This window comes from Salmo trutta, chromosome 12 (genome assembly GCF_901001165.1).
Source record: "Salmo trutta chromosome 12, fSalTru1.1, whole genome shotgun sequence".
Lineage (NCBI taxonomy): Eukaryota > Metazoa > Chordata > Actinopteri > Salmoniformes > Salmonidae > Salmo > Salmo trutta.
In genome coordinates, this window is record NC_042968.1 from 5,655,865 (window position 1) to 5,668,730 (window position 12,866).

Consider the following 12,866-nt stretch of genomic DNA (forward strand, 5'->3'; position numbering starts at 1 on the left):
GGCCCTACACGATGCAAACAAGCATAATGCAATCTCAGCCCTGTGAGTTCTATTGTCCATCAGTTGCTGTCTCTGTGTGGCCCTGTTAGTCTAGTCTAAATGTAATTCATATGAACAAGGACAAGGTTCCTGATGTTTGACAGGGTTTTAATCCAGGGCAAGGAGTTTTTTAGGGTACGGCAGTGATTCATCACTCTCATACCCTATAGGGTCAGGAGTTTTACCTGGTTAGGTTACCAAATAAGTCAAAACTCCGGGCATCAGGGATTTCTTTTGGCCTTATATCCTTATTTTATAACTGCTGTGATCCCTTCCCAACACTGTGTAAGTAGCCCTCATGTTTGGATAAATACCATAGTAGAATGATTTTACTCATTGCTAGGACTAACTCATTCTTAGCTCTTTTGTCTAAATGTGTTGTGTTATTGTTTTTTGTCTTCCCAGTCAAACCCTGTCCTGCCCTCAGTGGATGAGTTGAGCTCTTCTCCAACATGCATCCATGATGAGCCTGTCCTACACTGAAGCCTCTGAACACCTCAACTCATGCCTCATACCCTGATTCAATCACTGCTGTGATCCCTTCCAAACACTGTTCAAGTAGCCCTCTCATTCCCATTCCCCATAATATTTTACTATAAATGTCTTTATTAAACATTTGAGGTTAAAAAAATTAGTCTTTGACGATTTTTGAAACACGCTTTGTCGTCTCTGTGAAGCACGTGCCTACACCATGGGTCTCCCATCCTCCTCTTATGTCACAGTTAGGACAACATTATGTAGGCTATAGGAGTGGAGCATTTTGAGTAGCACACCTTTGGTATAATGGTGAATAGTGAGGAAAACAATTTCCGTTTCAGTTGGGGAAAATTATTTTCGCTTCGTTCTCTTTCTTGGAAAACTCTCGCTGCTGCAAATTGATGTTGGCCCCTAAATTTGAAAAGGCTGCAGTGAAAAGGGTGTATGCACGCATCTGTGTGTCTGTACGAGTGAGTGAGTGAGTGAGTGAGTGAGTGAGTGAGTGAGCGAGCGAGCGTGCTTGCGCACCTGTGAATATCTAAACCCTATTCCGTATAGATCGGACACAAACACATACAGTCAGAATGGTTGGAGTCACAAAGGCCCAGCAGATTCTCCAGAAGCGGTTTGGTTGGAAGCCAATCATCATTTCAATGTCCTCGCAGAACCTCTGCAGGCCTAGGAAAAGGGGAATAAAGACAGAAAGAGGAGGAGAAGTAGGAGGAGGAGGGAAAAGAGGGAGAGTCAGTCAAATCGACTGCTCAATTGAGGGGTTGAGGGGAGTAGAGTCAATCTGACACACAGAATCTCCATCCAAAATGGCACCCTATTCCCTATCTGTATAAGCCTCTGGTCAAAAGTAGTGCACTATATAGGGAATAGGGTGCCATTTGGGTCCAGAGAATGAACCAGTTTCACCCAGAGCTCCAGACAAGGGAGCTCCACACAGGCCCCCTACAAGGCAAATCCCTTCCCAGGGAGAACCCTGGGACATTTATTATCCTCCAAAACAATGTGGCTAGACAATTGTCACAATTGTTGTCAGTGTATTGACCGACAAACTTGGCGAGAGATGAGTCACAAGCCACACAATCATTTCACTGGAACCACCTCTGCTGATGCTGTGACGAATTGGAGAACAGTATGTACAGGTCTGCTTCAGACCTGATCATTGGTCTACTAGAATGGTAACAAAGACATCTAGTGGTCAGAATGAGAAGTGCTCGAGCCCCCTGTCAAAGAGGGATACAGTTGCCCCTAGACACTGATCTAAGGTCTGCTTGGTGTTTTTACTCATAACAGATAGGACAAGGATTTAAGGCTTAAGCTGAACCTAGATCTGTGCTTAAGGGCAACCTAGGCACTGGGTCTGGAGCCTCTCATTTACACTGAGACAAAACCTTTATTTTTTCTCTCTCTTTTTACAGTCTTATTTTATATGTGAGATGGATATAGTGGGGTAAAAACATTGTACATTTTCACCATTAAAAAAACAGCTCGAGACCTACTCATGAATCCTGTTTTTTCATAGACCATATGACTAAAAAACAGGTATCAGATCTGTGAGAATGGAGACATGTTTATTTGCAGATAAATACATTACAACTTCCATTGTTTATTAACACCTCCCTCATTTGAATTGTAAACAGCCACCATGGTTTAACAACCTAAGCACCACACACTATAAGTCCTGGTTCATTCTTGTACATTTGCTTTCTGTGTTTATGTTGTTTAGCCAAGACAAAATGGCAATCAATATTGATGAATGGCTTTGAGGCTTTTCTGATTCTTATGTTGATAAAGTGAGGTAAGAGTCGAATGAATTTGCAGAAAACGATCTGAAGTTTAGCAATATTTTTCCCAATGTTTATAAAAATAATAATAATAATATATGCCATTTAGCAGACACTTTTATCTAAAGCGACTTAGTCATGAGTGCATCCATTTTTCGTATGGGTGGCCCCTGCAGGAATCAAACCCACATCACTTGGCGTTGCAAGTGCCATGCTATACCGACTGAGCCACACAGGACCACAGTTAGGATTTAAGGAGGGTAAGCTGATCGTAGATCTGCACCGAAGAGCAACTTCTACCGGCGCTACCAGAGAGCAAGTTTATTATGGTCAGGTAAACAAAAGGTCAAAAGTAATTTTCTTATAATTATTCCACTACTCACCATAGAAGTAGGAGATTCCGATTAGCTCACAGATCGCAATGATGACCAGAGAGTAAGAGGCAGCATACGTGTCCACCAACTGGAGCATGTACATCCCATTCTGTTAAACACACACGCACAAATCGTACACACACACACACACACACACAATGTAAGCCAGTGATGCAGAGCTAGTGTATGGGGGGGAATAGGGTGCTATTTAACCAGGTCAAAAGTACTGCATTATATAGGGAATAGGGTGCTATTTGGGACGCATGATCAGTAATGGGGCGACAGGTAGCCTAGCGGTTAGAGCGTTGGATTTGTAACCGAAAGGTTGCAAGGTCGAGTCCCCGAGCTGACAAGGTAAAAATCTGTCGTTCTGCCCCTGAACAAGGCAGTTAACCCACTGTTTGTAGGCCGTCATTGAAAATAAGAATTTGTTCTTAACTGACTTGCCTAGTTAAATAAAGGTAAAATACAATGTGTGTGTGTGTGTGTGTGGCTGCACATACAGTGCCTAGTCAACGTTTACACACCCCTTGCAGTTTTCACCTTCTGCTGCCCTAAAATTAAATTTGAATTTTTATCCAACTTATCTAGCTACGCAACCTGCTCCATATTTTCTAGACTTCCTCAAATGATAAAACATATATTCAATTAATAATGCTTTTTTTTAAAAACATATCTTGATTGCGTATATCTTCACACCCCCTTAGTGGAAGCGGCTTTTTCAGCAATAACAACAGTGAATCATTTTAAATAAGATTGAACCAACTCTTAGGGCGACATACAGTGCATTCGGAAAGTATTCAGACCCCTTGACTTTTTCCATATTTTGTTACGTTACAGCCTTATTCTAAAATGGATTTAAAAAAAATTATCAGCAATCTACACACAATATCCCACAATGAAAAAGCAAAAACACATTGAGCTCAGGTGCATCCTGCTTCCATTGATCATCATCATTCTACAACTTGATTGGAGTCCACCTGTGGTAAATGCAATTGATTGGACATGATTTGGAATGGCACACACCTGTCTATATAAGGTACCACAGTTGACAGTGCATGTCAGAGCAAAAACCAAGCATGAGGTCGAAGTAATTGTCTGTAGAGCTCCGAGACAGGATTGTGTTGAGGCACAGATCTGGGGAAGGGTAGCAAAAAATGTCTGCAGCATTGAAGGTCCCCAAGAACACAGTGGCCTCTATCATTCTTAAATGGAAGAAGTTTGGAACTACCAAGACTCTTTCTAGAGCTGGCCGCCAGGCTAAACTGAGCAATCGGGGGGAAAAAGGCCTTAGTCAGGGAGGTGACCAAGAACCCAATGGTCACTCTGACAGAGATCCAGAGTTCCTTTGTGGAGATGGGAGAACCTTCCAGAAAGACAACCATCTCTTTAGCACTCCACCAATTAGGCCTTTATGGTAGAGTTGCCAGACGGAAGCCACTCCTCAGTAAAATGCACATGACAGCCAGTGGAGGCTCCTCAGAGGAGGAAGGGGAGGACCATCCTCCTCAGTGAATTTCATTAAAAAAATGTAATGTTTAAAAAGTTATCCTTATTAGATAAAACTATACTAAATATAATCACGTCACCAAATAATTGATTAAAACACACTATTTTGCAAAGAAGGTCTACAGTAGCCTCAACAGCACTCTGTAAGGTAGCACCATGGTGTAGCTGCAGGACAGCTAGCTTCCATCCTCCTCTGAGTACATTGACTTCAATACAAAACCTAGGAGGCTCATGGTTCTCAACCACTTCCATAGTCTTACACAGTAATTATGACAACTTCCGGAGGACGTCCTCCAACCTATCAGAGCTCTGTCCATCCAATCAAAGGATGGGAGAATGAATCTAGTACTGAAAGCATAAGCTACAGCTAGCTAGCACTGCAGTGCATAAAATGTGATGAGTAGTTTACTCAGAGAGAGAAAGAAAATAGTTGAACAATTCTCAGCAAAATAATTTCTTCCTAAATGAAGGAGAAGCAGGGGAGAAATAGAGAGAGAGAGAAATTTAGATATTTTTTGGCACTTTCAGTTTCACTTACTTAGCTCACAAATGCAGCTAACGTTAGCTATTATAGCCTACTGAAACACCCTGCTCAAACAGAGGGATGCTATGTTAGCTAGCTGGCTATGACTATCCAACACAACACTGAAACTCTTCCAAGTCAAGGTAAGCTTTTGGTTTTACTAATTTATTGCCACCGGGGGCCCGCCGGTGTAACTGCTTACTGAAATGTTGCTGCATGATTGTAGCGGGTTTACTAACACATTAGTTATATTAGGTATGCTGACTATGATGTTACATTAGCTAATATGGTGACAACGATGTAGGCTGTGTGTAGCAGTTTGGCTTGGAAAGTTTTTTTTCGCCTGGTCACATACAGCTGATGTGTTGTGCATTGAAGTCCACAAGCGAAGGGAAGAGGTGAAAGGAGGAGAGCGCATAACGTAGAAGCGAGAAGGAATACAATGTGGCTGCTATGAAACTGTGAACTGTATTTACCCATGATCAATGGTGTATTCATTCAGCCGATTCTGTTGAAAAAAAATTCTTAAACAGAAGCAAACGGAACAAAACGGGGATAAACATACCTGAATCTGTCCAAAAGAAACTCTCGTTTGCAACTGTTGGATTAATGATCACACCCACTTTCATCTAGATGCAGGCAAGAGTGTGCAAGGCGGTATTGAATGTCACTGTCTGTCCATGTGTCACTGTCTGTCACATCAAATTCTTCTCTCGACCTGTTTGCAACTACGTTGTAAATTTGCATTCATAGGGACAGCTGGAGGACAGCTAGCTTCCATCCTCCTCTGAGCTAGCTAAGAACATTACATAGGGACAATTTGAGTATCATGTAGTAGCCTAAACCTATCACTGTTACATTTAACTGGGTGAATGGAATATGAATGACAGTCATCCAACATCCTACAATAGAAATATGGCCATGCTCATGAAAAATAAATCGCCCTTCCTCGCCACTGATGACAGCCTGCTTGGAGTTTGCCAAAAGGCACTTAAAGGACTCTCAGACCATGAGAAACAAGATTCTCTAGTCTGATGAAACCATTTGGCCTGAATGCCAAGCGTCATGTCTGGAGGAAACCTGGCACCATCCCTACGATGAAGCATGGAGGTGGCAGCATTATGCTGCGGGGATGTTTTTCAGCGGCAGGGACTGGGAGACTAGTCAGGATCGAGGCAAAAATGAACGGAGCAAAATACAGAGAGATCATTGAAAAAACCTGCTCCAGAGCGCTCAGGACCTTACAAGGTGAACCTTCGGCCCAGTCTAACAGGACAACGACCCTTAGCACACAGACAAAGCAAAGCAGGACTGGCTTCGGGACAAGTCTCTGAATGTCTTTGAGTGGCTCAGCCAGTGCCCGGACTTGAACCCGATCGAACATATCTGGAGAGACCTGAAAATAGCTGTGCAGCAACGCTCCCCATCCAACCTGACAGAGCTTGAGAGGATCAAGTGTGCCAAGCTTGTAGCGTCATACCCAAGAAGACTCGAGGCTGTAATTGCTGCCAAAGGTGCTTCAACAAAATACTGAGTAAATGGTTTGAATACTTCTGTAAAAATAAATGTTTGTCTTGTCATATTGTGCGTAGATTGATGAGGGAAAAAAACTATTTAATCAATATTAGAATAAGGCTGTAACGTTTTTGAATACTTTCCGAACGCACTGTGTATCCATTATTTTTCTAAGAATTGCTCAAAGTCAATACATTCGGTTAGGAATCATTGATGGACAGCAATATAACAAACTTTGTTGCCAAAGGTGCCTCCACCAAGTATTAACTCTGTGGTGTGAAGACATAAGCCATCAAGAAATCTTTGTTAAAATAAAAGAATAATTAAGAAACAAATCATACTGTATGTTTCTTTCACTTTAAACATGTCGACCAGGTTGTGTAGTTAAGTAGGGGGAAAAAATCCAATATTATCCCTTTTTTAAATGCAATTTTAAGGCAGCAAATGTGAAAACTGTGCGTGTGTAGACTTTTACAAGGCACTATAGGTGCCTGTATGGATGCTTGTGCCCCCCTGTGTGTGTGGTAGCATGTATGTGCGTGTGCATGTGTGTGTGTTTATGTGCGTGGTGCTCTGTACCTCTGTGACCATAGGGAATCCCAGGAAGAAGAAACAGGCACAGCAGATGAGTGTGAACAGAGGCTTGTTCTTTCTCAGATACTGGGGGAACTCATCTGACACCGACGTCACTATGGTCTCAATGGTGGCAAACTGGGACATAAGAGAAAGGAGGGGAGAGATGGAAGAGAGGAGAGACCAGGCAAACGGGGGAGACAGTAGGGAGACAGAAGGGGAGGGACGAAAAAAGGATGAGGGCAGAGGAGCGATAGGGGAAAGAGAAATGAAAGAGAGGGCCGATTAGAGAGGAAAGTCAAGGAAGAGAGGCGAGACAACAGTAAAAGTCAATGACAGTGCGGGAGAGAGATTCATTCCAATCACACAACAGATATCTATGGACAAAGGGAGCAGAGAGAGAAAAAAGATAGCAGAGATAGAGAATGAACACCTGCATAAAAGAGACACAGACGAGAGAGGAGGGGAGCAGAAGAAAATGACAAGAGCGGCCGAGGGGCCAGAGGACAAGCGCAGAGGAAAGAAGGATGAACACACAGATCGAGCAAAGAAAGAGATAGAGAGTGGAGCCCAAAATGTTCATCAATACAGTATCCCCAGCCTCTTACCGCCAAGCGCTAACACGCACACACACACAAACAATACAACAAAGCCTCCTCCCTGCTTCAACAGACCCACAGCTGCGAAGGCAAACCAACATCCTCATTTACTGTTTACTGTCGTCTTAATAGATAACTTTTAATACACCCCGACCGAAGGTCGTTTAGGGTGTAAACATCACAGATTGACTGGATTTGTTTGACTTAGATTTTTACCTCCAGTGTTTTCCATTGTCTTAAAAGGTCTTGAGAGACTTTAATGCTTTAAAGAAAAGGTCTCAGCGATCTTAAAATGTTAGCTCTGTAAAGACAGAGAGAGAGACAGCACAAGAGTTGATTTTTCTCTGCTGCTTTACTCTGCCAATAGATTCTGCAGATGCTAGCGACGGTTACCACAGCTCATACTAAAATACTGTATCTAACAGACAGCAAAGAAGGCTTCCTACTGAAAAAGGGTCCAATGCACATTAAGTAATTCAATAGTGTGTAATTCAAATTGTGTGGTTTCATTTGTGGTTGATTGGATGAGTGCAGTAAATACAGAGGGCTACTCTTCTGCAGTTCCACGGAGGCCAAACAGCTCATTTCCATGAAGCCCTATGAGCAGTTCAGTTGCAGCGGAGTGCTGTGTAAAAAAAAACACCACAATCACACACAAAGTGAAACCACATGTGCCACTGATCCCACCAATTAGAGCGTTCACACCCCGCAGAGGCAGTTGTTGATGAGGGCAGAAGTGGATCCCCTTCTCCCTTCTCTTCTACACTCATTCTTTCTCTCTCTATTCATCTCACTGCTCCCCCTCTCCCTTCTCTTCTCTCCACTCTCACCACTCATCCTCTCTGTATACCCTTCTCCACTGGTCCTCTTGTTCTCTCTCTCTATATTCCCCTTTCCATTTATATATTACACAATTAATCTTCTCCTTTCCCCCTTCTGATAACCAGGCGGCGAATCGCATCTCTGCATGTCTGGCAGACATATCAGTGTGGATGACGGATCACCACCTCAAGCTGAACCTCGGCAAGATGGAGCTGCTCTTCCTCCCGGGGAAGGACTGCCCGTTCCATGATCTCGCCATCACGGTTGACAACTCCCTTGTGTCCTCCTCCCAGAGTGCTAAGAACCTTGGCGTGATCCTGGACAACACCCTGTCGTTCTCCACTAACATCAAGGCGGTGACCCGATCCTGTAGGTTCATGCTCTACAACATTCGCAGAGTACGACCCTGCCTCACACAGGAAGCGACGCAGGTCCTAATCCAGGCACTTGTCATCTCCCGTCTGGATTACTGCAACTCGCTGTTGGCTGGGCTCCTTGCCTGTGCCATTAAACCCCTACAACTCATCCAGAACGCCGCAACCCGTCTGGTGTTCAACCTTCCCAAGTTCTCTCACGTCACCCCGCTCCTCCGCTCTCTCCACTGGCTTCCAGTTGAAGCTCGCATCCGCTACAAGACCATGGTGCTTGCCTACGGAGCTGTGAGGGGAACGGCACCTCCGTACCTTCAGGCTCTGATCAGGCCCTACACCCAAACAAGGGCACTGCGTTCATCCACCTCTGGCCTGCTGGCCCCCCTACCTCTGAGGAAGCACGGTTCCCGCTCAGCCCAGTCCAAACTGTTCGCTGCTCTGGCACCCCAATGGTGGAACAAGCTCCCTCACGACGCCAGGACAGCGGAGTCAATCACCACCTTCCGGAGACACCTGAAACCCCACCTCTTTAAGGAATACCTGGGATACGATAAAGTAATCCTTCTAACCTTAAAAGATTTAGATGCACTATTGTAAAGTGGTTGTTCCACTGGATATCATAAGGTGAATGCACCAATTTGTACGTCGCTCTGGATAAGAGCGTCTGCTAAATGACTCAAATGTAAATGTATAGCACATATGTAAATTGTTTCTCACCAGTTAACAGTAAGTTTCACAATTCAGAGCAGTCACCTCACCACCTCCACCCCCATTACCAGCATGTATGAAACACCTACAGTACCATGTTTCCCCTACCATTGTAGAGGTGGGGCAGTCCCCCACCTAGCTCTGTTGCCCCTCCACCCAAAAAAGTTTGTCTTCTATTGGTTTCAATTGACCATGTTGGTGCCACAGGGGCCTGGATGTTGCTTTGTGGACCTTTGTGGCCCATGTGGAAATAAAAACTTTGGAGAAGACTGACAAACACAACTACACACACAAGGTGCTATAAAGTCTGCGATGCGGAGAACGCAGACGAAATCATGGAATCCAGACATTAAAACGGAATTCAACAATAAATAGAAAAATCGTCAATTTAGGAGGAAATCAACTAAATGTATTGAACTTATTTGAAAATAAATTAATTTGCCCAAGATTATCAGAAGCCATGAACAAAATGCATCAGTGATTCGTATTTTCCTTCAACTTTCTGAAGAGGCAATGCTGGAATGCCCGTCTATGTGTGCGCGTTTATCTAACACTTTCTGTAGCCGTTAGCGATTATGTTAATAATGATAATCGTCTTCTAGGTAGATGGAAAGGCTTTCCCAAAAACCTTCTCAATTAAATGTTAACTACAAAGGAGCCTATGCCTACCTGGCAGAATGATATCGTGATTATTTGTATCAATCCAGTGGCGATTTGCTTAGCAAACTCTGCAATCACGTGTGCTACAGAAACATTGCTAACCAAACTATCCTCTTGCTTTGCACACTTGTATCTACACCCAAAAATGAAAATTTCTTAGATTTATTCCAGACCTCAAAAGTGGTCGCCTGATGTGGTTTAAGCATTCTTTTGGATCAAAAAATGCAAATGTTGTTGTTTTTCTATGAAAAAATATATATTTTTAGAGTAGGACCCTACACACACAAGGACCCTACACACACAAAAACACACACACAGTGAGGGTTGGTTACCATGGTATCCAAGCCGAGGGTCAGCAGCATGAGGAAGAATATGATGGCCCAGAACGGAGAGAGTGGAAGTCTGGTCAGAGCCTCAGGGTACACCACAAATGCTATGCCTGGACCTGAGAGTGTTAAATCAGATTGATAATCAGAGGCAAAAATGACAATGAATACTGAACAAAAGCAACTATCTGCTCTGACTTGGGTTGTGTGCGCATCGAAGAGTATTATTAATTGGCCAAGCCACTCTCTCTGTAGATATCTTTCTATCTGTCTATCTGTCTATGGTCATACACTATCTGATCCTACCAGACAAGGGTTTCAAATCAAATCTAATTGTATTTGTAACATTCGCCAAATACAACAGGTTTAGACCTTACAGTGAAATGCTTACTTACAGGCCCTTAACCAACAATGCAGTTTTAAGAAAAATAAGTGTTAGGTAAAAATTGATAGATAGATCAAAAATAATTAACGATTAACTAAAGAGCAGCAGTAAAATAACAGTAGCAAGGATATATACAGGGGGTACGGATACAGAGTCATTGTGCGGGGGCACAGGTTCGTTGAGGTAATTAAGGTAATACGTACATGAAGGTAGAGTTAAAGTGACTACACATAGATAATTAACAGAGAGTAGCAGCAGCATAAAAGAGGGGGACAATAAATAGTCTGGGTAGCCATTTGATTACCTGTTCAGGAGTCTTATGGCTTGGGGTAGAAGCTGTTAAAAAGCCTTTTGGACCTAGACTAGGCGCTCCGGTATCGCTTGCCACTAGGGTGGTTGGAGTCTTTGACCATTTTTAGGCCCTTCCTCTGACTCCGCCTGGTATAGAGGTCCTGGATGGCAGGATGCTTGGCCCCAGTGATGTACTGGGCCATATGTACTACCCTCTGTAGCGTCTTGCGGCAGGAGGCCGAGTAGTTGCAATACCAGGGAGTGATGCAACCAGTCAGGATGCTCTCGATCGTGCAGCTGTAGAACTTTTGAGGATCTGAGGACCCATGCCAAATATTTTCAGTCTCCCAAGGGGTAATACGCTTTGTCCTGCCCTCTTCACGACTATCTGGTGTGTTTGGACAATGATAATTTGTTGGTGATGTGGACACCAAAGAACTTGAAGCTCTCAACCTGCTCCACTACAGCCCCGTCGATGAGAATGGGGGCGTACTCGGTCCTCCTTTTCCTGTAGTCCACAATCATCTCCTTTGTCTTGATCACATTGAGGGAGAGGTTGCTATCCTGTCACCACATGGCCATGTATCTGACCTCCTCCCTATAGGCTGTCTCATCGTTGTGTCGTCGGCAAACTTAATAATGGTGTTGGAGTCGTGCCTGGACATGCATGAGTGATCAGTGAGTACAGGAGGGGACTGAGCATGCACCCCTGAGGGGCCCTTGTGTTGAGGATCAGCATGGCAGATGTGTTGTTACCTACCCTTACCACCTGGGGGCGGCCCGTCAGGAAGTCCAGGATCCAGTTGCAGAGGGAGCTGTTTGGCCCCAGGGTTCTTAGCTTAGGGATGAGCTTTGAGGGCACTATGGTGTTGAATGATGAGCTGTAGTTAATGAATAGCATTCTCACGTAGGTGTTCCTTTTGTCCAGGTGGGAAAGGGCAGTGTGGAGAGCAATAGAGATTGCATCATCTGTGGATCTGTTGAGGCGGTATGCAAATTGGAGTGGGTCTAGGGTTTCTGGGATAATGGTGTTGATGTGAGCCAAGACCAGCCTTTCAAAGCACTCCATGGCTACAGACGTGAGTGCTATGGGTCAGTAGTCATTTAGGCAGGTTACCTTAGTGTTCTTGGGCACAGGGACTATAGTGGTCTGCTTGAAACATGTCGGTATTACAGACTCAGTTAGGGACAGGTTGAAAATGTCAGTGAAGACACTTACCAGTTGGTCAGCGCATGCTCGGAGTACACGTCCTGGTAATCCGTCTGGCCCTGCGGCCTTGTGAATGTTGACATTTTTAAAGGTCTTACTCACATCGGCTACGTAGAGCGTGTTCACACAGTCGTCCGGAACAGTTGATGCTCTCATGCATGCTTCAGCGTTGCTTGCCTCAAAGCAAGCATAGAAGTAATTTAGCTTGTCTGGCTTGTGTCACTGGGCAGCTCACGCCTGTTCTTCCCTTTGTAGTCTGTAATAGTTTGCAAGCCCCGCCGGTGTAGTACGATTCAATCCTAATGCTGTATTGAGGCTTTGCCTGTTTAATTGTTCGTCGGAGGGCAGAGTGGGATTTCTTATAAGCGTACGGGTTAGAGTCCCTCTCTTTGAAAGTGGCAGCTCTACCCTTTAGCTCAGTGCGGATGTTGCCTGTAATACATGGCTTCTGGTTGGGGTATGTACGTACGGTCACTGTGGGGAAGACGTCATCGATGCGCTTATTGACAAAGCCAGTGACTGATGGGGTGTACTCCTCAATGGCATCGGAAGAATCCCGGAACATATTCCAGTCTGTGCTAGCAAAACAGTCCTGTAGCTTACCATCTGCGTCATCTGGGGCTGGAGCTAGGAGAGAGTGGTGGATGTGGCAGCTCATTGAGTGCGGTCTTAGTACCAGCATCGGTTTGTG

At 44.3% G+C, this 12,866-nt stretch overlaps 1 protein-coding gene across 4 annotated transcripts in view; it reads right to left on the minus strand.

The window, feature by feature from the left end:
- LOC115202826 (sodium- and chloride-dependent glycine transporter 2) overlaps positions 1-12,866 on the minus strand; it is a 54,465-nt gene that overhangs the window by 7,153 nt on the left and 34,446 nt on the right. For all 4 annotated transcript variants that reach the window (XM_029766878.1, XM_029766879.1, XM_029766877.1 and 1 more), the window contains 4 exons: positions 10,296-10,408; positions 6,810-6,941; positions 2,693-2,792; positions 1,094-1,194 (listed from right to left, as the gene is read on the minus strand). In XM_029766878.1, the coding sequence (XP_029622738.1) occupies positions 1,094-1,194; positions 2,693-2,792; positions 6,810-6,941; positions 10,296-10,408 (446 nt within the window). The remainder of the gene's footprint in view (positions 1-1,093; positions 1,195-2,692; positions 2,793-6,809; positions 6,942-10,295; positions 10,409-12,866) is intronic.